Raw genomic sequence first — 27320 nt, 5'->3', positions numbered from 1 at the left:
GAGAAGAAGGTGAGAGCAACAGGGTGAGATCCTGGGGCACATATCACAGAGGCTTCCGGAGAGGGAGAGACGGGGGCCTGCAGGTGTCACACCGAGGTGTCTGGAGCCTTGATGGGGGTGTGTGTGTGCAAATCTTGGGGAGGTATCTGATTTGACTAATTGGAAGAGAAACCTTTCTTCTAACAGACCACTAACTAATTCTGGAAGAGGTTGCTCTGTGAAATCAAGAGCCTCCTTCTTGGGGAGCAAAGATGCTGTGAATCGTCACCGTCACTGAATTTGCAATTTCCTCTCTCCCGTCTGTGTCCAAGCCCCTTCTGCTCTCTTCAATGCCTGATTGATTCTCTCAAATAAGCATCTTTTCCGGAATCACGCTAAATTCCATGTAACTGGATGAGGGTTACTGCGGCACATCCTGCGTGTGGGCACCAGGAGGGGAGGTTATGAAGGAGAGACACAGACCCTACCCCGTGTTCACGGAGCTCCCAGACTGGTAAAGCGATAATTCCTGGAACAGCAGGAGAAGTGTTTACCAGCTACAAAGGTCCTTGATTTTAATTAGAAAGAGAGAAATGGCAAGAAATTACTGTCGCTAAGATGATGATGATGATGATGATAATTGTTATTATAGGAATCCAACACTTATTGAATACTGACTATTGAAATCTAAGCTCTTCCCACGTATTAACTCATACGATCAGTACAACAAGCCCACAATGTAGGTGATATTGGGAGCCCCGTTCCAGAGATGAGGAAACTGTCCAAGTCACAGGGCTGGTACGCGGCGAGCCAGGATCTGACCTGGCTGATCTGAGACCCCGGCCTGACACTGGTACTTCTCCATCATGCTGGCATATACAACCGTCTACTGGACCAAGCTGCTTGGATGGCTCTCAGACCCTCAAATTGGGCCCGTCCAGAATGGAGGTTTCTATGTCCATCCCCACCCTCCGTCCTTGTCCTCCAGTCATCCCATCTCCGTAAATGGCATCACCGTCCACCCAAGGCGCTCAGGCCAGAACCTTCTCTCATGCCCATATTCATTCCATCAGCTGTTAATGTTCCCACCCAAATCCCAAATCCGCCCGCTTCTCTCCACCTCCACCACCCGTACCCTGCTTCTAAACACCAGCATCTTTTTTTTGGGGGGGGGGGATGGTTGTTTTACAATGTTGTGTTAGTTTCTACCATACAGCGAAGTGAAGTAGAGTCCCCTGGGCGATACAGCAGGTTCTTATTAGTTATCTCTTTTATACATACTAGTGTATATACGTCAATCTCAATCTCCCAATTCATCCCACCTCCCCACTCCTGCTTTCCCCCCTTGGTGTCCATACAACACCAGCATCTCTTGCCTAGAGGTCATAATTTCAGTCCTATTAAAGTGCTCATAGTGCAGAGACTTTCAGGTCTGGGCATATTTTAATTCTTAGGCCTGTGATATCCTAGACAGCTGCTGACAAACAAGGACTGCCTTGCACCAAGCATAGGCATAAGAGTTTGTGATGACGAATTCTCGTGACAGTGCTTTGGCTTGGGTCATTAGCAGGGGAGGGCTGGGAAGGGACAGTTGTTTAGACTTTTATATATTGGAAAGTTGTATTTTGAAATGCTTTAATAAAAGTTTTCTGTGTGAGGGACTTCCCTGGTGGCACAGTGGTTAAGAATTCGCCTGCCAATGCAGGGGACACGGGTTCAGTCCCTGGGCTGGGAAGATCCCACATGCCGTGGAGCAACTAAGCCCATGTGCCATAACTACTGAGCCCACATGCCACAACTACTGAAGCCCACGTGCCTAGAACCCGTGCTCCACAACATGAGAAGCCCATGCACCACAACGAAGAGTAGCCCCTGCTCGCCACAACTAGAGAAAGCCCGTGCACAGCAACGAAGACCCAACACAGCCAAAAAATAAATAAATAAAATAAATTTGAAAAAAGTTTTCCGTGTGATTTGACTCTTCTCTCTATCCAAACCAGTCTCTTACACAAGGTGAGAGTGAACTTAAAACGTCTATAAGGGGAGTTCCCTGGTGGTCCAGTGGTTTGCGCTCTCACTGCCGAGGGCCTGGGTTCAATCCCTGGTCAGGGAACTAAGATCCCACAAGCCATGGAGCATGGCCAAGGAAAAAAAAAGTCTATAGGACCATGTTCTGCCTCTGCTTAACACCTTTCAATGCCTTCCCATGTACTGAGAATAGAATCCGGCTCTCCATGCATGGCCTGCCGGGCTCTGGGGTACCGGCCCAGCCCTGCTCTCCAGCACTTCCCTGCCTCCTTCACTCTGTATGAGCAATTCTCCTCTCTCTTCTGTACCTTCAGCTGGCCAACGTCTGTCCTGCCCGGAGGACTTTACTCCTGCTGTTCCCCCTGGCTAGAATGCCCTTCCCCTGGCTCTTTGCAGGGCTGACTCCTTCTCTCCCCTCAAGTGTGAGCCTGGAGGTCATGTCCAAAGGATGTCTTCTCTGACCATCTAAAGGAGGTAAGTTTCTCCCCTATCTCTGTACACCGTGGCTCCAGGTCAATTTCATCTGTCTCCTTCGTGGCACCTTTCAAAGTCTGTGACTATTTTATTAATTTATTTTTTCACTTGTAAAAAGCTTGTTTTTTTTGTTTTTTGGGTTTTTTTCCATGAGAATGTCAGCCTCCTGGGGGCAGGACCACATCTACCTTATTGTCTGTCGTATCCCCAACAGTGCCTGAAGCATAACGGCATTAACAGATGTGTGATCCACGCACAACCCACTGTTCATTCTTGAGAGCAGACCCCAGGAAACGTCTGTTCATCAAGAATCCCTCGGCCATACAAAGTAAGGAATGGTTCTGGTTACTGAATTCTGCCAGCCAATGCAGGCCAGCAAACTGAAACAGGTAAGAAACATTTTCCATAGCGGTATGTGAAAATGTGGCTTTCTGTTCAACTGGGTTTGTTAGAAAATTTAACTCTGCAAAGTCTTAATTCCTGCAGCATTCTTGCAGACACGACTCAGAGCTCCATTTACTCTTTCTGGAAAGTCTCTGAGGGATCTGCCCCGGAAGACCAGCAGGTTCCCCGTGGCCTGGACAAATGAGCATGCCTGCCTAAGTACAGGACTTATTTATGTAGAAATCTATTAAGCCGGTCACCTGGGGCTTCACTAGAAGGTGATCAACTTTGTGGTTTTTCCCTCTGAGTGGCTTTCAATGATGCCATAAAAAAATCTGATCAATTTAAGTAAGAGTGGTCAGCTACCAAGGTGGTCAATTTCTCTGACTTCTCAAGGACCCCGGCCCCAAGAGACTGGTTCAATATTTCCCACTACTTCAGGAACATGACTTCAGAAAGATGTTTTCCAGGAGGCCTGCAGGCCTGAGGACAGCAGTGATTGCACTGCCTTTTCTCCCCCGGGGAAGGAGGCGGCGTTGAGGTGAGAGCTGACACATTCTGCTGATATCTTGATGCAGTCCAAGTGACAAATGCAAGCTGGTGTGGCGTCAGACACATTTTATGCATTTATGAATTTTAAAAGCTAGCACCGAAGTTACGAGCATGAACTCTGGTTTTCCCAGCTCTACTGTTTAGCAGCTATGTGACCTTGGGGCAAGTTATTTAACCTCTGTGTTATTCAGTTTTCTCATCTGTAAAATGAGCTTTTAGTAACGATACCTTCCTTGTAGGATTTTGGGTGTGGATTAAATGAGATAAGCCACGTACAGCGTGTGGAAGAGAACAGAGCTTGGCACACAGCTCTCATTAAATATTAGAGATCTCATACCATAATCATTACAAATCACAAAGCAAGGTGCAGACTGGAGAAAATACACTGTATTTCAAAGAAGCAAATGCAGAGACACAGAGACTAAAGAATGTTTTAGGAAGAGCACTTCTTAAGGTCTCAGATTAGACACTGTATTTAACAAATTCTACCAGAATAAAGGCGGTCCTTTTCCTAGTGGGGAAACCATGCCCCCAGAAGGGCTGTCATTCCTGTCCTGTATGCTTCTGCAAGCAAACTGTAACTGACGACAGAGGTTGGGGAGGGAGGGGGGAATGGGAGTCACACTTGATGAAAGCACAGTTTCTGGAACAGTTCAACAGCAAGAAAAGCCAGAGCCTCTCAGGATGCTATGGGCCTGCCCAGCCAGGCTCCCACACCCTCTTTCCTCCTCCACCACCAGGACCAATCCTGACCCCGCTGGTACGAGAAGGTAACCTGCAGCTCCCAGGATCCCTGAGCTCCAGTGGAACTCTGCTAAGCCCGTCCCCCAGGGTGTGCGCTCAGAAGCCAGACTGCCTGGGTTCACTGCTTGGCTCTGCCCTCACTCCCTGGGTAATGCTGCACAGGTTACTCAATCTCCTTTATTTTTCTCCTCTGTAAAATAGGGACACTAACATTACATGTTTTACTTATCCAACAAAGACTTAGAAAGCAATGACCATGGACCAGGCATATTGTAAGGTTTTTTTTTTTACAAATATTGACTTGTTTAACTCTCATGATATCCTTATGAGGAAAGCACTATTATTACTAACCTATTTTACAGATAAGGAAAATGAGGCACAGAGAGGTTAATTAATTTGCTCATTGTCACACAGCTAATAAGGAGGAGTCAGGATGTGAACTGAGACAGTCTGGATCCGGGGTCAGTCCCACTGACTAGTCCGTACTGCTCAGTTCTTAGTGATGTGCTGGCAACCACTGGGCTTCCAAAGGGACTCCTCATGACCCTGGGATCTGAACTCCAAAAGGCCTAAGCAGTTCCCATAACCATGACTTTCTCATCAGTAATAAAAAAAGCTACCCTTCACTGTACGCTCATTATATGCCAAGCGCTGTACAAAGTGCTTGGTTCCCACCACTTCAGTGGATTCTCTCCTTGAAGGAACTGCTGGAAGCTGAAGCCCAGGTTTGAGTGTCTGACACCAAAGCCTGTGCACCTACTCAGCAGGCAGAGCCCAGGCCCCAGCACCAGAGTCCACATCCCTGTTTGGCTTCTTACTTGCTATCTTGGGCAGGTAGCTTAACCTCTCTAAGCCTCTGTCTCTTTATCTGCAAAGCAGGCTTGACAACACCAGTACTTAACGTCTATATCTGCAATGAGGATTAAAGGAGATGATACTTTCGAACCACTCAGCACAGTGTGTGATCATAATTGCCTGATACATGGGAGGCATATTTATTACGATACTATTATTTTATAACTGCAGGTCCTCTTTCTAGGGATTTAATCAGGCCATCTGGAGTCTCCCCTCTCCCCCTTCCCCCTCCCCCATCCTCCAACCACACAATCCCCCAGTCCCAGGGCAGGTCTTTCCTTGGCCTCCGAGGCGATTTCCAGCTATCCCAGAGCCCGGCCTCCCAGAACGCAGCCCTCCCTGCAGCCTCTTGTTTGCTGGGCCTTGTGAAAGTTCTGCGGTTTCTCTCATGGCTTCTCACTTCCCTTTCCCTGTGTTTCTATTCTTGTTCATCAAGGTCTCGCCAGCAGGCTGGCAACCTGAGACAGAGCAACTTTCGAGACCCCTCTCAGAGGCAGTGGCCTGGGGTAAATATTTAGTAAATATTTACAGTTTCCCAACACACTCTAGTTAATATACTACTACTACTACTAACTGACATTTATAGATAGCTTTCCACGTGCTAAGCATTTCACATGTAATAACCCATCTCATCCTCAACATGGCCCTCAAAACTGGGCACTGTTCTGTTCATTTTACAGATGAAAAAACAGAGGCATGGAGGTTATGTCACCCGCCCAAGGCCACACAGCTTGTAGGTGGTAAGGCCTGGTTCAACCCAGGTGGTCTGACTCCTGAGCCCATGCTCACTTCCTGCCAGAACCGTTAAACCCGAAAGGCAGGTTTCCACACGCCCATTTCACAGGTGAGGAAACAGAGACCGAGAGGCGTGAAGTAACCTGCCCCAAAGTCACTTGGCTCTTCTATCTCCAAGTCACCAGGCCTGTCTCGTCACAAAGTTAGGCCTAAGTAAGACTCGGGCTGGCGAGGAGTCCCACACCTGGTCCCAGGCCAACTCCTCTGAATCCAACACTATCGAATGCCACGAGCCACACCCTGGGAATACAGAGGGGCCGATAGGATGAGATTTCGGCTCCGGAGAACCTCAGAGGCTAAGCGAAGTGCCATGATTCATTCATTCCACGTATTGAGCACCAGCTACAGGCCAGGCGCTGGGTTAGGTGCCGGGGTCCCGCAGCAAGTGGACCAGACACGGGCCCTGCCCTCCCAGGCTGTCATGGAGAAGGATATTAAGCAAGATGTTTGGCTACATAGGTGACTATGTAACTGGAAATGAAGTTGCCTAGGGTTGAGAGTACAACACTAACTCAAAATAGTAATTGCGGATCAAGTCGCCATCCCTTCATATTTCCCTGTGGGCGTGGCGCTTTCTGACATCCAGGAGCGAGACGACAATGCTGATTTCATTTATCTGCCGACCCTGGAACTCACCCAAGGGTGGCAGAAAAAAATATTCATGAAATGGGAGAGAAGTACATACGTGTCAAGGTTTTTGTGAGGAATCAGTGAGAGGGTGCCTACGAATCTACTCTTGCTATGCTGGAGGTACTGTTTGAATACAGATACGTAACTGGAGATGTGGGATGTGTGACACAGACTATGAATTTCTAGAAGATGTGGGCCTATGTCAGTCATCGGAAATGCAGGAGAAACATTACAAGGAGTCAGCACTCCCACTACCTCTTTAGGAATTCAGGGTAATGTTGTGTTGTCTGTGAACAACACCTAAGCTAGGGATGGAACGGGGTTCATCTTGGGCAAACTCTGATTCATTGGATGATTAGAGTAAAGGTGTTAAGCAGGATTCTGAGGCCATGACCAGATTTAGCCAAGAAAGAGGAACCCTACAGAACAGGGGCCTACGTAATGGTTCTGAAAGCAACTGGTAAGGCAGGAATAGGGCCACTGATTTAAGTCGTGGCTGTACCACCCATTAGCTGTGACCTTGGATACATCACATTTCCACGGACAGCTTCAGTATCCTTATCTATAAAATGCGGGTGTTGGGCTAGTCAAGCTCTTGAGTGCCTCCAAGCAGGGACATTCTCTGAGTTTATCACGTGTTTTCTGGTGTTCACGTACCACTCTTTACTGTGCAACAGCTCTTCTCCCTGACTCCATCCTGACGTTTTAGCTTCTTGGTTTTTGCTCTAATTTCATGCAAACACTTATTACTGTAGCCAGGTGGATCACCTGGGAAAGAAATGCGTCTAGTTTCCCAGCTTACTGGGCACCTGGATGAGGTCAGCTTGAGGAGAAACAAGGCCAAGAATTTGCCAGTTTACACTTTCATTTAAGAGCAGCCCAGTGGTTCTCAAAGCACAACAAAGAAAGCCACACTCTGTCCCTGCTGTGAAGCACAGGAGTCTACCCAGGAAGAGAATTTCAGGAAGGAGGGAGAGGTGCTGGGCTTGGGAGCAGAAGGGCAAACTCTAGGCCAGTGCAGTCCTAGCACCTATGCTGCGGACTGGCACAGGGTTTGAAAACAGTTGGAAAACTTTGATGTGGGGCATACATATGCCTAGCTCTTATCTCACTTCCAGCTGGGTCCACTCATTGGTGTTCCCTGTCTGGCTCTGGGGCATCTGAGTTTGGACCGTGGACTAGGGAAGGGTGATATGGGATAAGTTCTAGTATCATAGATGGGTATTAAGGAGCTAATGTTTTAAGAAATCTTCATTAATTCATTCTGATCACCTATTGTATGTCAAGCAGTATGCAAGGCATACTAAAAGTATTTTATTGGTTCTCAAATAATAGTAATACTAGTAATAACAATACCAAACACATTAGTACTTATTGTGTACTAGGAACTGTTCTAATTTTATTATATGTGTGTGTGTGTGTGTGTGTGTGTGTGTGTGTATATATATATATATATATACACCCACACACCCATACACACCCACACACACCCACATATATACTCATTCATATATGTGAACTTATCTAATCCTTACTTTAACCCTAGAAAATTTATCTTCGCTGCTCAGAAGAAGAAACTGCAGCATAGAGAGGCTAAGAAACTTGCCCCAGGTGACAGAGCCTGAAAGTAGTAAGTAGAACTGAGATTTGAACCAGGCCGACTTTTGCTGGAGCCCTGCTCTTACTGCCTCACTCCCCTGCCTCTCTGTGTTACCAAAGGCCTTCCACGTTCACTTAGATTCTGTTCAAATGCTGCGTGGGTAACTACTAGACGCCTGGTCCTGAGTTGGGTGCCAAAGAAATCTAAATTCCCAACCACAGGCTTCAAATTCAAGGCTGTCTGGCAGTGGCCCCTCTGGAAAGTTCCCCATTTCTCAACCATTTCTTCCTTCTCACCATGCCAGCCACGGGGTCTCTTCCCACTTCATATACACATTTCCCTACCGCTTTCCTGCCTGCATGCATGGTGTGTCCCTCACTACAAATTCTCTCCCCTGAATCTGCTTTCCTTCAAGTTGTATTCTAGACCCAAGTCCCAGATCGCAGCTTCTGACCTGCAGAATCCCAGAAGGTCAGTGCTGAAGGAGAGCACTCAGCTCAACTCTCTACCTTCTTCAGATCAGGAAACTGGAAGCCTGAGAAGGGTTAACTAATTTTTAGGGGTCAAAGATGTACTTAGGAGCTGAATTCATGTCTTCTTTTAAGGTCATTTAGCAAGTCTCTCTATGGATGGATACCTGTAGGTTTTGCAGGGCAGTGATTCTCAAACGGGGGTGATTTTGTCTCCCAGGGGACATTTGGCATTGTCTGGAGACATTTTTGGCTGTGACAACTAGGGACCTGCTACTGGCGTCTAGTAGGTAGAGGCAAAAGATGCTGCTAAACATCTTACAATGCACAGGACATCCCCCACTACAAAGAACGATCCAGCCCAAGATGTCAATAGTGCTGAGGCTGAGAAACCCTGGTGGAGGGAAATACAATTTTTTTGCATCATCTCTTATGTAGTGGGCAGTTCCCATTACAGGATTCTGTAACCGTGACAATAAAATGGAACCTTCAGAAATGAATCGTGAAATGGAAAATCAGAGGACTCTAGGCTTCACTTGGATGAAGGAGCACATTTTCCCAAGGAAGCCAAATTCCTTTTCAGAGCCTACAAGTCCCCCCAGTAATGAGTTTTTCCTTCTCTTCTTGGTAGCAAAAAGATGAACAAATTGAGACCACTTTGTACTCAAGTAAGTCACACCGAGATCTCCATGCACCTTTGTAAGAAAATTATATGATTGTTGCAACTGGAACATGCAATGCTTGCAAAGTTCCTAGGAGAAATCTTTGTCCAACAATATGCCCACTTGCTGTTTAATGCTGCTACTAAAGTACAGAAAAGAGCCAGCTCATTAAACCTGCCTTGAATAATGTAACAAAAGTGTGATTCCACCTCCTTCTCCCAGCCAATCTCTTCTGCCTCGTGAGATATAGCAAGGGACCTGGAAGCTCTCTCCTTCTTAGAAGTAAATGCTCAGTTAGTGGCAAAACCCACTTTGTTTACCTCCTCACCAAAAAAGAAATTCTGGGTCTGTTCAAATACGTGAAAAAAGACATCTCAAATGCAAGAGCTAGGAGAACAAAACTAGCGTGTTGCATCTGAACGTGCTGTCATGTTACTTTGAGTAGAAAATAATGAAGCAGAGTTACACGTCTCTTGCTCTGGCATCAGGGCTTATTTTGTTTTTGTTTCTGTTTTTTTTTTTTTTTTTTGTGGTACGCGGGCCTCTCACTGTTGTGGTCTCTCCCATTGCGGAGCACAGGCTCCGGACGCGCAGGCTCAGGGGCCATGGCTCACGGGCCCAGCCGCTCTGTGGCACGTGGGATCTTCCCGGACCGGGGCACGAACCCGTGTCCCCTGCATCGGCAGGCGGACTCTCGACCACTGCGCCACTAGGGAAGCCCACGGCTTATTTTAAAAGAGTTGAAAATAAGGCCTATCCCTACAGAAAGGAGTCACCTTTGATTTTGGCAGCCCTTAATGTATCCCTTTTTGGCAGAGACTCATTGCTCTCCCCCAGAATCCTTTACCTCCTTTATGTGTTGTAGGACCTGAATTTTTAGCTGGGCACGTGGCTGCCCAGATAAAGACTACAGTTCCCAGGTTCCCTTGCAGCTAGACATGGCCACCTGACTAAGTGCTGGCCAATAGGGAGTAAGGGGAAGAGATGGTGTGCAATGTCCGGGGCATGCCCTATCTTACGTTCCCTCTTCCCACTAGATAGATGTAGTTCTGGTGGGTGGGGCCAGCCATGTCCGGCCATGCAAAGAAAGGTATCACCTAAGGGACCACAGAGCAACAAGAGGGAAGGTGCCTGGGACCCTGACCTGGAGTTGCCATAACAGCCCAGACTGCCTATGCCTGGATTGTTAGATGAGGAAAATTTTAAGCTCCTATCTTATCCAAGCCACAGGTACTTCGCATGTCTGTTACAGCTAATGAATCTATATCCTAATTAATCCATTCCACAAATGGTTCTTTAATTTAAATCAATTCCACGAAGCACACAGGAAGCACTAAATATATGCGGGCTATTGTACTAGGTGCTGGAGATTCCAAGATGAAACACCATCTTCCAAGGAATTCTAGAAAGCAAGGATAGTCTTCTTTATAACAATTTTCACAAATGAACATACCAGTTCCTGAGGTGTAGGGGCAAAGTTCTAGTGTTACAATCCCAAAATTAATTCCCCGTAACACCAGTGCCATAAACTGCTCTATGACAGATCTGCACATTATTTCTGTAAAGGGCCAAAGTAAACATTTTGGGCTTCGTGGGACACGTGGTCTCTGCCGTAACTACTCAGTTGTGCTACGGTGGTGAAAGCAGTCATAAACAATGCTAAACAAAGGGGTATGGCTATTTCCCCATACAACTTCTTTTACAAAAATAGGTGGCAGGCAGCTCTAGTTTGCTGACTCCTCATCTATGGTAAAAGAATTTAATAGGATAACCTTCTTTTGGGGATTTACAAGAAAGACAGGATGTTAAAAGCACCGAGAGGGACTTCCCTGGTGGCACAGTGGTTAAGAATCCGCCTGCCAATGCAGGAGACACGGGTTCGATCCCCGGTCCGGGAAGACCCCACGTGTGGTGGAGCAACTAAGCCCCTGTGCCACAACTACTGAAGCCCGCATGCTCTAGAGCCTGCATGCCTCAACTACTGAGCCTGCGTGCTGCAACTACTGAAGCTGGAGCACCTAGAACCCGTGCTCCGCAACAAGAGAAGCCACTTCGATGAGAAGCCAGTGCACCACAACGAAGAGTAGTCCCCGCTCGCCGCAACTAGAGAAAGCCCGCGCAGCAACAGACCCAATGCAGCCAATAAATAAATAAATAAAATAAAATACACAACATAGAACAAAAAATAAAAAAAAACACTGAGAATTTTTTAAAAGCCTGTTTAATTTTATTTAAGCCAGTGTTTCCCAAATTTATTGAACCACTTACAACTTTTAAAATAATTCTTATAAATATCCCAGAATTGGCCTTCTGAATGTGCTGTTGCAAACACCAGCTAAGTAACTTTTATTGTTAATAGGTTATTTTAGGCATACATAAAATATAGAGTAGTACAATGATGCCTACATGTTCACCACCCAACCCAGCTGAAAAAATAAAATACTACAAGTACAAAGGCCTCTGCACACTCTTCTTGATTCCATCATCTCTTCTACCTTCCTGAGATTACCATCTTCCCTGAATTTGACATTTATCATCACTGTCATGCTTTATACTTTCTACTACTTTTATGAATTCCTAATAATATATAGACTGTTTTGCACGTTGGTAAGCTTTATATAAATGTTAGCACTGTACCCAAATCCTGCCCCAACTTGCTTTTTTTGCACAATATTATGTTTCTGGGATTTAGTTATATAATAACATGTAGCTCTAGTTCATTTATTTTCGTAGCTACTTTGTATTCCCGTGAATGAACGTACCAGCATTTATCCATCCATTCTCCTGTAGAAAGCTTGTTCCTTTCTCTTTTTCTGTATTTTGCTATTACAAACACTGCTTCCATGAACATCTTTGTACATATGGGAGAGTTTCTGTAGGGTATAGACTTAGATATGTGTTTAGGTATGTGTTTTCAAGTTTACTTGGAAGTGGATTCAGAGTCCCCTCCGGTGATGTTTAAGAGTTCTCACGTTTCTATATCTTTTCTCAAATCTGATATCGTCAGACTTTAATTGTTTTTGCCAATCTAACGGTTATGAAATGCATACTGGGTTGTGGTTTTGAATTGCATTTCTAGGATTACTAGTGAGGTTGAGCCTTTTTCATACATTTCTTGGACTATTTCTACGTTAATTCTTTACAGGGATCCTTGGCCTCGGACGATGCTGACAATGTAGGTTGACACAAGAGACAGACGGGCATCCAAATTCCTAAGGGAAACTAAGGCTGGAAGCTAATCCTTCCAAGGTGAACCAGTGGGCCTCACTCAAAAGTTACTTTCCCATTTCCCAATGCCAATTCTTTGATTGGAGTTACTTTTTTAGTGGAGAGAACTTGGGCTTTGGAGTCAGACAGACTTGGTTCAAATCCAAGATGGGGCTCTTTCTACATGTGATGGTGGGCAGGTTTCCCCACCTCCCAGAGCCCTGGTTTCCCCAGGTGTGAAGAGGAAAATAAAGTCTCTCATGCAGTTGGGGGAAACTGAACGCAGTGCAAAAAGCACCCAGGACAGTGTCTGGCCCACGACTCGCAATCATTCCCTCTGTTATTCTGTGAGATATGGGAGAGACGTGAGCTGAAGCTCCGCTCATTTCCTTCACCCTCTGCATGCCTCAGTTTCCTGCACAGGGAAAAGTGTCACCGCCATTTGCACACAGAACATCAGACCACAAAACTGAATAATCTTCAGAGTTAGAAAGGACTTTGGAGATCACCCAGTCTGGTGGTTCTTAACCTTTCATAGGGTGATTTAATGAGCTGATGAGAGGCTAGTTCACTTTGGAAAAATGGCACATATGCTCCAAACGTTGTGATGACTGCAAACTTTCTGAAGGATGGTACCCACTCTTTCACTGTTACCCCAAAACACCATTGTCATGACCTTATATGAAGGACTTTGTGTAAGGACATGGCTTTGCAGTAAGTACTGGTTGGCTGGCTAATTGCTAAGGGAAGATAATGCTCCTGTGTAACTAATATTTTAACCTAGAGTTTGGGAGATTTGCTCACAGATAAGTAAATAAGCATCTTTGACAGAAATTTAACAGACTCAAGAGGGGAACCCCCCCCCCAAAATCCCTGTTCCCAGGAAGCCAAATCCCATATGGCAAACTATACACTCTCAAGCTGCCAGCCTGAATCTGAAGGCCCAGTTTGGAAGTGAGCCCCAAATGCCATTTAAGATGTAGTTCTCTGTGTTGCTGTAAGCACCAAATGTGTTTCTTTTTTTTTTTTGCTTTTAACACTTGGAAACGCCAAACAAATTCCAAGTGTCGGCAAACTGTCTGCTGCCGCAATCTGGTCTCTGCCCACACCGGGCTGTCGAAACTGCCGTTAAGGGAGCTGGTGGCTCCTGCACTGCCAATCCCTGTGGCCTCCTTTCGGTCTGCATCTTCTCTGCCTGTGGGTAGCCTTGGATCCTGGTGACCCCTCCCCACCTTAGTTTCCTAAGTCTGCTGCTTGCTTTCTTCAGGCTGTTCTTGGACCTGGGAGTCCTCTTCCTTCATCTCATGATGACGCCTCTTCGTTGGTCCTTTTCCTGGGCTTCGGCCCCACCCATGACTTCAGGGGCCATTAGTCTGCCAGCGTACCCCGCAAAAGCCTCTTTAGTTAAGACCTCTCTTCTGAGTTCCACGCCTGCATCTCACCTACCTACCACTGTTTCCATGTTGAAGCCTTTTTGCCTCTGAATTAGTCCAGGACATCTTAGTCTGTCACTTCTAGTATCACCAACACACTTGATGACAGCCTTTTGCATCATTCATTCATTCGACAAGGATTTACTGGGCCCCAGCTATGTGCCAGGCCCTGTGGTAGGCACCCCCATCAAGGAAACTGATTTCTGGCCCAGCCCTAAAGAGAGAAGGAGGCTACTCTCTGAGATAAAGTCCAAGCTGTGACTCTTTCTTCGGAAATATTCTATGCCCCCCTCCCCTAACCTCTGCTCACTTGGGACAAGACCCCACTGATGAGGGACCATATTTGTTGTCTACGTGTCTTTCTTCCCTTCTTTTATCTCTTCCTGCTAGTGACCTCATCCAAGATTGCAAATGCAGCTGGTGATGTATGATCAACTGCTTACAAGGTTCAGGACTCCAGCCAATGATGGCTTTCAAAAATCTCACACGTCAGAGAAAATATAAAACTTGAGTATCCAGAGGAACTCTAAAGTCGCTGGAATAGGGACAGTGGCCCCCAAGCCCGTCAGCCCCGGTTGTCTTCCTGCACGCTGGGGGGACTGAGCCACCAGCAGTGGTAGAAGGGCCAAGACACACCTGACTGCAGCGTGGGCTACAAACCATATTCCTGACGGTACACTAGCACATCTCTTCAAGATATATATTTCTCCTCTCTCTCAGAGGAAGTTGAGGCGATTGGTTTTGGCAATCGAGAGGAGCTGACCTTCTTGGTCCAGAGTAGGGCAGTAAGGATAGTCACTAATATTTAATGTGCATTTACTATGACACAAGTATGCTACGTGGTTTTCATGCTACATGGTGTTAAATGTTTTATATATATTATTTTACTTAATTCTTCCTATAACCTTATGAGGTGGGCATACTATTGTGCCTATTATATAGATACAGAGACTGAGGCCCAGAGAGGTGAGTAACTTGCCTAAGGTCACACAGAGCGTAAGCAGTCGAGCCAAGATTGGAACCCAGGCAGTCAGGCTGCAGGGCCTGCATTCCTAGCCACTCTGCTCTGTTTCTCCTCTAATTAGATGATAACACAAGCACTTAATTACCTGGCAACCTTCCTCCAATGGACGAGCCTGACACAGACTCTCATTTCCATGGACTACCAAGTGGGCGGCATCTGGCGCTCAACATTTTCAAAACTGACCCCATTGTTACTTCTCTGACATCATCCTTGTCCTGTATTTGTTAAAAGCATCCCTAGCTACACACTCCCCTCAGAGTCAATTTTTTTTTTTTTGCTGTACGCGGGCCTCTCACTGTTGTGGCCTCTCCCGTCGCGGAGCACAGGCTCCAGACGCGCAGGCTCAGCGGCCATGGCTCACGGGCCCAGCCGCTCCGCGGCATGTGGGATCTTCCCGGACCGGGGCACGGACCCGTGTCCCCTGCATCGGCAGGCAGACTCTCAACCACTGCACCACCAGGGAAGCCCTCAGAGTCAATTTTTAACATAAAAGTTTGGTGAGGGGAAGAGGTATCACATGTTCATGCTACAAAGTCCAACAGTCAAGTAAGTTTCCCTCCCATCTCTGTACTCCTGTGTAATGGGTTGAATTACGTACTCCCCCAAAGATATGTTGAAGTCCTAACCACCCTACCCTGCATCTGTGAAGTGAATGTAACTTTATTTGGAAAAAGAGTCTTTGCAGATGCAATCAAACTAGATGAGGTCATCAGGGTGGCCCCTCATCCAGCATGACTGGTGACCTTTACAGGAAGATGGAAATTTGGACAGAGAAACAGAGAGAAGACAGCCCTGTGAAGAAGGAGGCAAGGATCGGAGTGATGCTGTCACAAGCTAAGGACCATGGGGGCTACCAGAAGCTGGAAGGGAAAGGAAGGATCCGCCTCCAGACACTTCGGAGGGAGCACGGTCCTGCCGACACCTTGATTCTGGACTCTAGCCTTCAGAACGGTGAGACAATAATGACTGCTTGAAGCCACCCAGTCTGTGGTACTTTGTCACAGCAGCCATAGGAAACCGATATATCCAGGTTTCTAATTCCCCTCCTTGGTATGACTCTGGTTATTGGTTTCATACCTACCCTCTCGGATGCAGTCTGAGCACGGAGAGCAAATACTCATGTATATATTTCACACGGGGTGACATGTCATACACTATTCTTTATGATCATTTTCACTTGATAACACACCAGGACTAATCTTTTAAATTGCGGTGAAGTATATATAACATAAAAATTGACCGTGTTAACACCTTAAGTGTACAGTTCTGTGGCATTAAGTACCACAGTGGTGCAGTCATCACCACAGTGGTGCAGTCATCACCACCATCCATCTGCAGAACTTTTCATCTTCCCAAACCGGAACTCGGTACCCATGAAACACTAACTCCCCAGGCCCCTCTCCCCCCCGCCCACCAGGGCCACCTCTAACACTGCTCCGTCCCTCCCCCACCGACATGTGCCCCCAAGTCCTGCTGCTTCTACCTTCTCTGTTTCTCTAGCATCTCTCCATCCCCTCTGATTCTGCATCACTCTGGCTGTCAGCATCTCTCACCTGGATCTCTGCAAGAACTTCTTGACTCGAGGCCCCGGCCCACCTCAGCCCATCTTCCCTGTCACCACCAGCCCCCCTTTCTAAAATACAACTCTGATGTCAGTCCCATACTTAATCATCTGTGATGGCTCCTACCTCCCGCAGAACATAGTCAAAAGTCTTCGGCGTGGCATACAAGGCCCTCCCTGGGCGGAATTCAGCCCGGCTTTCTGCGCTGTAGCCAATGCCTGGTCCAGGGCCTGGCCCACAGGAGGTGCTCAGAGCAGTGTTGGTTGAACCCTGTGTTCTCAGTTTGAATTCCTTGTTTCCTCCAACACACATTCTCACCTTGCCCTTTACATACATGGTTCCCTCTGTGTGGACTTATTTTTTCTAATGCCGTTTCTCCATTCCTCTCCTAGCTTCAACTTCTCTACCTGATAAATCTGTTTGTTCTTCAGTATTCAGATTAAACGGTACCTCTTGCATTTCGAGCTCTCCCAGACCTAGATCTTTACTGCCTTCTATTAGAGCGTTTACCAGATTTTTCTGTAATTCCTTCGACCTCTCTGCCCACCCACCTCCAGTCTAGCTCACAATAGGCCAGGTGCACAGTGGGTGCTTGGCCTGTGTCTGCTGAGTGTAGGGTGGCCTCGCCAGCTCGGCTCCTGGAGCTGTGCTGTGGCCTGTCCCTGACACTGTTAGGGAGGACAGCTGAGCCCAAGAGCAGCCCTCCTGGGGTCAGGGAGAGGGCAGCTTCCTGGCTCGCAGGAGGCGCTAATGCACTGACATCAGTGCAGGGGTAGCAGTGGTTCCAACGGGGTCACGCGGGGGCTGGCAGCACAGGCTTAATGCCCGTTGGAGGTGAAGGAGCTGGCATCGCGAGGCTGCACTTCAAGCCGGAGAGGCTGGGGAGCAGCAAGGACAAGGGCTCTCCAGGGGAGAGGAGAGCGTGGGTCTGGCTCTGAGAGGCTGGGGAGCCTTCCAGGGCCCCACAGAGCCGCGTGCAGGGCCCAGGTGCTCGGCCTCTGCAGGTGACCTTTTGAGGGAGAGAACAGGGAGGCCCAGGTCTGAATTCAGGGGTCGATGTGGACTTGACCAAGGGAAATGGCTGGCGTGGGTGCGGCTCCAGATCTCCCTCCACCCCCCAGCCCCCAGTTTTCTCCATAAGCCACTGGCCAGGATACCAAGTATTCCTTTACAGCAGGCCTGTGACACTGTCCCTTCCTCTCCGAGTTCCCAAGGTGCCCTGTTCTTTTCTCCTCAACTCCTCTCTATCCCAGACTCTGTTTCACTTTCTTTGTAGTACTCAGACTCTGTGAGATTATTTTGCTAATCCGTTGGCTACTGTCTATTACTGGTGTCTCCCCAGCAGCAAGTAAGTCCCAGGGACTCCGTCTCCTCTGAGCCCAGAATAAGACCTGGCTCCATACAGATGGGGCAAGGAATGGGTGGACAGCATCTTTCCTTCTGGCACCAAGGGCTGGAATTCCCCTCATCTGGGTGATCCTCTTCTTAAAGGGCCACGGGTGCTTACAGGAACGGGGACCAGTGGCTCCAGCAGCACCAGGCCTGCTTCCTATGTGATGGGCAGCAGCTGGGTTTTCCCTGACTTGGTGTCCCTGGGTCCCACACAGGTTCTGGTGGGCCATCAGCACCCAATACATTTTTGGCCCATGTTTGGCAAATGAGCCCGAACTTCCAGCTGTCCTTATAGGGCTGTCTCAGAGGCACCAGAATTTCACTTCAGGTGCTGCTGTGGCATAAACTTCGCCTTAGAACCTACCTTGACCCAAACCAGACAAATAACAAAACCTATTAACCTCAAGAGGTGCCAAGGAGACCTGGGAAGGGTTAAAAGGGGCAGACCAAGCAGTGGTGCAATTTTTAAAATTCATATGTGACCTCTTACTGAGGTTCCCCACCCCACGAAGCAGCTGTCACCCCCGTCTTTACAGGGGATGAACCTGGCCCTGTGAGATGGGCAAGGTGACCTACCAGAGGCGACCTGTTAGAAAGCAACAGACCCAGGTGAGAGCATCTAGTGTGGGGTTTGGCCTTAGGTGCTCAAAAACAATGTACCAGAAGAGCAAAGGAAAGAACATAATGACCCAGGTCTCCGTCCTGATACTCTTAGCATCCTATCACCCCGAACATCCATTCTGGACTGCTCAAAATCTGGTCTGAATCTAAGAAACGCTTGCAAAAAGATGAACCATTTCCTGGAGTGAGCTCATCGTTCTAACAACCCCCAGTTCTTGTTGGTAGGTGTCGTTTATCAGCTCCGATAGGATTTGAGAACACCCCTTACTATCGTTATTTTAACACAGCCTCACTCTGGAGCAGAAAAACTGCCCCTTAAAAATATGGGGAAAACAACAGTATTCACTCTTTGTATTTCTGAAATGTTTCAAAACCAGTTATTAATAAGAAAATGTACAAAGCCTAATAAGAAAATGTACAAACTGCTCCAGGATGTATTATTTGTTCTTTCCTTTATTCTTACTTCCCTCCTCCCCCACTTCCCGAAGGACATGAAAAAGAAAAGAAAGGGCCCAAATTCCCAGGTTTCAATGATCTGATACTTTAATTAAGGAAGAATAAATGGGTCACCTCTGTCAGCTTACAATCTGCAGCTGCATTAAATGGTGTTCCTTTGGTATAAACCCAATAGCCACGGTGAGGCTTTACTGTAGCAGAATAAAGACGAAAGCAGAGCTCCCACAGGACTGACCAAGGTCACTGTGAAAACCAGTGTAGCACGAGCGTCAGACCTGGAATTCCTTGACTCTGCTTGCTCTGTCCCGGCTGGTGTCCAGGCTGCCTCCCCACGAGGAAGCCTCAGCCAGCTGGTAGGTAATTACATGTGCTAACAGTCACTGACACTCCAGCTGCCAACACCACGTCCCAAGTTCCCGCATCCGTTAGAACACCAAACTACCCACACTTTTCTAAGGCTGATTACGTAGAGAGGTATGTTTGGCTCCAAATGAGTCAGAACTAGGAGCCTGCCTGGGAACTTTGAAGATGAATGTCTTGAGAGGGTAGAAAGACAAGTCCACTTGCCAAGTCCTCCATCCTACACCTCATCTGCCTCACAGTAGCTGTGTGACCTTGGACAAGTCCCATAACCGCAACTAGCCTCAGTGCTTCTATCTGTAAAATGGGATAATAAAGTCTGCCTTGCGGAATTGTTGGGGATGGCACACCATGAAGACTAGTGAAGACTAGTGCAAGGTGGGCGTCCAATACCTATTTGTTGGCTATCTGAATGAACAAAACTTCTTTGATCCCATCCCCTGAAAACTGGAGACAGTAATTCCTACTTCACGTCACACTAAATGTGATTGGGAGATATATGTATAGATGTATCTGTATGTTGACCAGACTGAAAAATAGGTACTCTTAAAAACAAAAACAAAAACAAACCGGCTCATTGTATCATGTACTGAATTTGGTCTAGTTAATGGAACTTGTCTTACACTTACGATTTAGGAAAATTTATAATGAAACACTATATTTTAGTTTTCTCTTGGAATATGATTTCCAAATGATGAAAATTTGGCTGGAACAATCAATTCGTATAGTTTGTACACACAAATCATCATCCTGCGACAAAAGAGTCAAGAATTGTGAGGTAAATCACTAAAAATAGCCTAGAGACTCAAGTGGAACTGACTTCCTTTGTTTCGCTGCTCTGTGTGCATCTTGGCCTGCCAGGTGATCACAATCACATCCCGAATGGCAGGGCTGATGCCTCAAACTGGACAGACATTGAAATGGAAATCCTTGGTGTGACTGTCAAACAGCACATATCTGGTCACTAGACCATGTAGCAAAAGTTCTGTGTTGGGGAAAGAGCATAGAGATGACAGCAGCCCTTGGAGCTCCTGTTCAGTCTATGGAATTAGCATATGAAATAGAAGCGTCTGGAAGAAGGTTATCAGCATCCACCAAGAGGGCTGACTCTAGGTCTAGGGTGAGGACCAGAAAAGTTGGTTATATCTCTGGGCGTCTGGGTTTGATATTCGGCTCCTAACTCTGTCACTTAGTACCTGTGTGACGTTGGAAGAGTTACCTAATCTTGTTGGTCTTGATTTCTTCCTCTGTAAAATGGGGAAGCACTACCTTCCCAGAGAGCAAGAGTGTTTGTTTTGAGGCTCACATGAGAAAGTGTTAAGATAAAACAATACCAGGACTTCCCTGGTGGCGCAGTGGTTAAGAATCCCCCTGCCAGTGTAGGGGACATGGGTTCGATCTCTGGTCAGGGAAGATCCCACATGCCACAGAGCAACTAAGTCCGTGCACCACAACTACTGAGCCCACGTGCCACAACTACTAAAGCCCACGTGCCTAGAACCTGTGCTCCGCAACAGGAGAAGCCACCGCAATGAGAAGCCTGCACACCACAACAAAGAGTAGCCCCCGCTCACTGCAACTAGAGAAAGCCCGCGCAGCAACGAAGACCCAACGCAGCCATAAATAAATAAATAAATAAATAAATTTAAAAAGAAAAGATAAAGCAATACCTAGGTATGAGCCTGCATTATTACTGCAGGGATAGTAGAGGTTTAGGGTAATGTTCACTTCCTTTTAGGCATTGTCTGTGTGGGTCCTTCATGTTCATGACCCTGCTTTGTGCTTGCACCAATCTCCGAGGGAGCTGCTATTATTATGTTCATGTATGGGTGGGGAAAAAGGTCCAGAGAGGTTAACGAGCTTGCCCAAGGTTGCACAGCTAATTAGCCATGGTGGTGAGATTTGGACCCAGGCAACAGGACTCTGGAACCCAGACTCCTAACCTTTAGGCTGTGGGGTTTCCTGAGAGCATGACAAGAAGTGCTTTGTCGGCAAGAGTTAAGGAAGCATCTTACTTTCCTTGCCACCCAGCAGTTTCAGGTTTGCTGCAAGGAAGAGAGCTGGAGTCTGAAGGTCATCCCAGGTCGGAGCTGGGGACAGTGAGCACGGGCAGTGGGAGTGAGCCTGCAGGTAGCGTAGCCATGCCCATGAAACAGGAGGCAGGAGAGTCTGGTGGGCAGAGGATGGGCTTTGGAATACGAGCTACAAGGATCGCATCCCTGATATCTCCACCTATAAGCTGTCCCAGCAACGGCTTCCCAATCTGTTAAAATGGGAAGCTTATACTAACCTCAGGAGGCTGCTTCAGGGCTCAAAGGAGACAAGTAATGAATGCAAATCTCTTGTTGCAGTTAATAACAGGCACATAGTAGGTGCTCAATAAGTGGCTGCTCCCTTGTCTCTCTCCCTGAGACCTCTTGTTATTCTAGGTGACAAGATGTAAGGGATGGTGGCACAGACAGATTCTGTCTAGACAGAAACCTGAAGAAAGTACAACTCAGTGGTTAGAACTATGGGGGCCTGGGGGTCTGGGCTGCCTGAATTCATATCCTGGCTCCACCACTTACAAGTCCTGTGACCTTGGGCATGTAACTTAACCTATCTGTGCCTCAGTTTCCTTATCTGTAAAGTGGGCATAATAATAATGCCCACTTCATACAGGTTGGAGAATATTCGATATTAATTAATCTGTGTAAAGCATTTAGAACAGTGCTCAGCTTATGGTAAGCATTCAATAAATGCTTGCTGACGTCCATCAGGCCCCTGCATGTTCCTGGGCTGCGGGGCATCTCTGGGCCTTCAATGGGCTATACTTCATACTGCAAACCCTCTCTTTCCTTGAAGACCTCCAATCATATCCTGGAAGGGTGGACATCTCTGCAGCCTGGCCACATCACAGGCTAGATGAACTTTAGAGGAAGGACAGTGTCTCATCTGGTGGGCAATGGGGATTTGAAAATGGTGACAATGACCACCTGGACAACAGTGCAGGGAGTCAAGAAAGTACACCACATATGCACACACACCTATGTCTGTGTGTCTGTATCTTCTGCATTTAGAACCAGGTTTTGACTCAACTAAGAGAGTTGTTTCCTTTCTTTCACTTTGGATAAATGTGAGCCCCCCTGCATGGGGTCTCTGAGCAGCCCGTGAATAATTCCCACTCTGATGCAGGAGAGACCTGGATGCAGGCGTGAGAGATGGTGGGAGAGTCGCTCCATCCCCGTGCAAGTGAAAAAGCACAGGCGGGCTCTGACCCAGCCAGAAATTCTACTCTGCAAGGTTTTGCTAGTAAACTACAGGAAGACAATAATTTACTTCTAATGGAGAGAAGGAGAGAGGGAAGGAGAGGGAGGGAGGGGGAGAGGGAGGGAGAGAGAGGAAGAAGGAGAATAGAAAAGAAAGAATATGAATCGAATCAAGGCACACCGATATCTTGCAATCGAAGAATCAGGAGCCTTCCCACAGAGCCTTGCTCCTGTCCTCCTCCATCCCTGCAACTCGAGGAACCTGGTCATTGTTAAGCCGGCGTCTGTCCTTTAAACCAGCGAAGCCTCGATCTCAGCGACGGCAAGGCTGCCGGCGCATACCGCCCCAGGCGCAACCAGCCCCGAGCCCCACGGGCTGCGGCCGCTCTCCCTGCACCCGGACGCGGGCTGGGTGTGCGGGGAAGGGCGCCCTCCCTGCGCCCCGCCGCCCCCGATCTCCCGCCCGCCGCCCTACCTGAGCTGGCGCGGCTCGCAGTCCACGCCGGGCAGCAGCAGCCGGGCGGCCTGGCGGACGTCGTCGCTGTCCATGGAGAAGCTGCGGCGGTGGCCGGCGTGCGCCACGGCCACCCGGATCCACTCCATCAGTGGCGGCAGCACGAGGAAGGGCCTGCGGCGGGGGAGGGAACGAGACGCGTTTAGGGGGGCCGCGGCGGGAGCTGCCGGCTCAGACCCACCCCCACCGCTCATCGCCGACCACCCCCCCACTTCCCTATCCCCACCCCCTTTTCCCTGGAGTCCCTGTCTCTCAATTCAAAGTGGGAGGACCTTTGGAGACATCCGGACCGCACTGGTGACCTCGGGGCAGGCTCTCCTGAGTCTTTGGGCCTCAGTTTCCTCATCTGCAAAACGGGGATAATGTGACTGAAAGGCCACGATGTGACTCTTCTGTGAGTGTAATCTTCCTCGGCGGTCATGTGAACATGAAGGAGATGACTCACTTAAAGCACCATGCACAGAGTCGGGTGCTCAGTATAAAATCCAATCAACTCCTGGGGTTTTTAGGACTTGGGGCTCCCCATGGTGAGGCCAATCGTAAATCGTCCTCCAACTCTCTCTTCCCACCCCTAGCTGCTCCGTGTCATCATTCTGGAGCTCTCCCAGGCCTCAGCTCTGCCCAAGCACCAAGTCGCCAGCAGGCTTTAGCGTCTGGAAACAGAGGAGCCTTCCCGGAGAGACCGGGCAGCCCAGAACTACCAGCAAAGTGCGGGGGAGGAAGGGGCGGCACTTTGGGGCCTCGGCCACACCGCTGAAGCTTTGGGAAGTCTCCTGCTCCCACGGGGCTCAAGGGATCACAGCAGTGGTGCAACTCGCCGCCAGAATTCATGAGATAATGCTTAAGGCTGAACTATAACTTTCGAAGTGTAATACATTTGTGCCATCTTCTTATTTCTTCCGGTGATTATCATAAACTCCATCCTCACATTAGGCTTGAGGGCAGGGGAGCTTTTGGAAAATACTGATACCTGAGTCCTATCCCAGGAATTCTGATTTAATTTATCTAGGATTGGACTGGACATTGGTAGTGTTTAAAAACATCCCCCAGGTGACCTTATCGCACATCGGAATTCTCCGGAGGCCTTGTTAAAATGCAGATTGCTGGGTTCCACCCCCACAGGGTCTGATTCAGTAGATCAGGGGAGGTGGCCAAGAATCTGCCCTTCTAATGAGTTCTGGGGCCATGCTGATGCTGCCGGGCTGGAGGGGCAAACTCGAAGAACTTCTGCTCTAAGGTATGGTATAGGGCCTGAGAATCACCTGATTTTGAGTGTCTGTGTGTGTGAGTGAGTGTGTGAGTGTGTGTGTGTGAGTGTGTGTGTGTGGTGGGGGATGCAGATTCCCTGGCCTTATCTCCAGTGATGCTGATTGCATAGGGTCCACGAATATAATTTTAATAAGCAGCCCATATGATATTGATTTAGGTAGACCAAGGGCCACACTTTGAGAAACGCATGGTGTAGATCAAACAGGTGTCCTACCATTCAACGTGGTTATGACCAGGGTGAGGCACATGGGGCGCCTGGGTGCAAAATTTAAGAGGGTCAGATCAAGTAAATATGTTCTAGCAGCCCTCTTGCCTCACCCTAGCCCCGGTGGTGCTATTCAGTCCAGCATGGCTGCCACGGGAGGGAGAAAAGGTTGGTAAATAAAGGGTTTATTTACCCAAGGCAGCAACCCCCTCACAGTATGTAGATGTCACGAGCTTCCCCCCCAGTTTTGGTGGCAGGTTCCAGTTTTCTTAGAAAGTAACCTATTTATCCAATGTTAAGATTAAACAGCTTTTACAGTCATCTCAGTTAATCCCATTCATGATCTCATCTAAATGCTTAGGACCAATCTACAAGCTAGTTATCCATTTTCTAGATCAGGAGAATGAAGTTTATTGAGGTTAAGTAACATGCCCTGGATCACAAGGTTAGCAAGTACGAGAGCTGGGAGTCAGACCCAAGACATTTGACTACATAGCCTATGTGTTATAACCCCATGTGGTTCCCATCCACGTTCTCTTGTCCAACTTCCTTCCCAGCACCAGGGGAAGCCGATCTCGTCTTGGACCTTTGATGGCATGCCATTTTCATTCCTGCTCATGCAACTCAATCCCCTGTCTGTAAGGCCTCCAGCCCTTTAAAAAGCCACACCCCACTTAACCTTCAAACCACAGTTCGAATCCCACTTCTCCCTAAACATTTCTCCTGAGGACTCCTCCCAGCATGGACCCCTCCCATGGTAGCCCTCACCCCAGTGGCCTTACCCATCAGCCTTGCAGATTCCGCATTACAATGTAAGCTCCATGGGGCAGGGACCTGGAACTGCTGGGTTCACCGATCCAGCCCCATCCCTACTCCCAGGGCAAAGCCTGGCAGGCTGTGAGCACTTAATAAATAATGTGTTCATGAAATGGGCTAAGATTTATCAATTCCTTACTGGGTGAAACAGATAAAATCAAGCTTCTGGACCCATGGACCTGTGGGGCAGGCTCCCCGGGAATTTCTGCCCAGATCAGCCTGCTGCTTAGGCTGTCGTCCTCATTCGCTCAGTCTCTCCATCACCTAAACCTAATCAGGTGCTCAATAAACACACTGACTTGAAATTGAATTGGATTCTACGGTCTCAGGTGAGCAGGACTTATTTTGGTCACCATGTCTCCATTGCTGCTAAAACCAGCCCCGGGTACTCAGAGAATGCCCCTCTGGGTTGTATTTTCAGAGGCAGCACCCCCAAGCCCTGGTCTGCCTTTCCTTTGCTCAGTGCCCCCCAAAGCATAGCCCACAGCTCCCGGTCCCTGGGGGCGCTGCGTCTCTAGCACAGACTGCCCTTCAGCGGTTGCCTTTCATGTTAGATGCTGAGGCCCAGGGCACACAGCCAACTTCTGATGAATACCAAAGAGGAGAAAAAGAGGCTCTAGTGCCTTCAAAATAACACCTTTACCAAGACAGCCGGCGAGCACCAGAGTAAGAAACCTTGAATCCCAGGATTCCGGCCTCTTCTGGAATTTTCTATGTACCTATTTTTCCCTTTCATCATTGCCTTCTTTTTGTCACTCTGACCTCAATAGTTCATAAGCTCATGAATTCTTTGCCAGCAACTCATCTAAAAATCTTCTTATCTTGGCTACTCAGAAGGAAAGAAAAATAGTGTTATTTGTGATGTTTCTTTTGGAGGAGTTGGAGATGGGAAAGAATGCTAGGGTCTTGAGTTAAGAAGAGGGTGGAGAATACTGTATTCTCCTGATATATTTATTAAGACAACAATGTTCCACTGGCTACGGACTTTGTTCTGAAGTTGTCTGTAGTAACTAAAACCTAGAGGAAGCCCAAGAAGCTCATGGCTTAGTGAAGTAGACTCAACCTCAGAATCTTGCAGGGTCAAGGGTTGGGGGAGGTTAGGAAGGGGGTGTGTGTGTGTGAAAATTGCCAAGGCCTCAATTTGACCCCCAGAGTTTTGGTTCAACAGGTCTGGGATGGGGCCTGGGCATCTGTATTCTAAATAAGCTCCTCTGGAAATTTGGGAGCAAGCCAGGTTTAATAACCCCTGAGCAGGTGGCCTGAGGTGAACAGAGGAGAGACACGGTCCATTCAACAGGCCAGTGGCCATTAAAATTGTTGCTATGGTCTTAAAAAACTAAAAATAGAGTTACCGTATGATACAGCGATCCCATTCCTGGGCATATATCTGGAGAAAACTATAATTCGAAAAGATACATGCACCCCAATGTTCACAGCAGCACTATTTATGATAGTCAAGACATGAAAACAAGCAAAATGTCCGTTGACAGATGAATGGATAAAGAAGATGTGGTACATATGCACAATGGAATACTACTCAGCCATAGAAAGAATGAAATATTGCAATTTGCAGCAACATGGATGGACCTAGAGATTATCATACTGAATGAAATAAGTCAGACAAAGACAAACATCACATGATATCACTTATATGTGAAACCTAAAAAAAGATACAAATGAACTTACTTACAAAACAGAAATAGACTAACAGACATAGCAAACAAACTTATGATTACCAAAGGGGAAAGGGGGGAAGGGATAAATCAGGGGTTTAGGATTAAAATTACACACTACTATATATAAAACAGATAACCAACAAGGTCCTACTGTATAGCACAGGGACCTCTACTCAATATCTTGTAGTAGCCTATAGTAGGGAGGGAATCTGAAAAAGAATTACTTGGCTGTGAGCCTGGGACTGGCACAACATTGTAAATCAACTATATTTCAATAAAAAATTAAAAAGAAGTAAACCCTAAAAAAAAATTGTCGCTAAGGCTTTTGAAGAGAAGGTTTGTAGGAGTGGGACCAGAGGTTCTA

The 27320-nt window shown here is 47.6% G+C and overlaps 1 protein-coding gene across 3 annotated transcripts in view; it reads right to left on the bottom strand.

Moving 5' to 3' along the window:
* The window catches only part of ABTB3 (ankyrin repeat and BTB domain containing 3), a gene marked incomplete at both ends in the record, with an annotated part of 305658 nt that overhangs the window by 46999 nt on the left and 231339 nt on the right, over window positions 1-27320 (bottom strand). For 2 of the 3 annotated variants that reach the window (XM_082666738.1, XM_082666739.1), the window contains one exon: window positions 22952-23104. In XM_082666738.1, coding sequence (XP_082522864.1) covers window positions 22952-23104 — 153 coding nt within the window. Of the gene's footprint in view, window positions 1-22951; window positions 23105-23202; window positions 23337-27320 lie in introns of those variants that run through there. The other variant, XM_082666740.1, reaches the window with a different exon arrangement.

This window comes from Grampus griseus (genome assembly GCF_964374135.1).
Source record: "Grampus griseus genome assembly, chromosome: 11".
Taxonomy (NCBI): Eukaryota; Metazoa; Chordata; class Mammalia; order Artiodactyla; family Delphinidae; genus Grampus; species Grampus griseus.
Note: the sequence above shows the minus strand (reverse complement) of the source record. Positions and strands in the feature narration are given on the sequence as shown.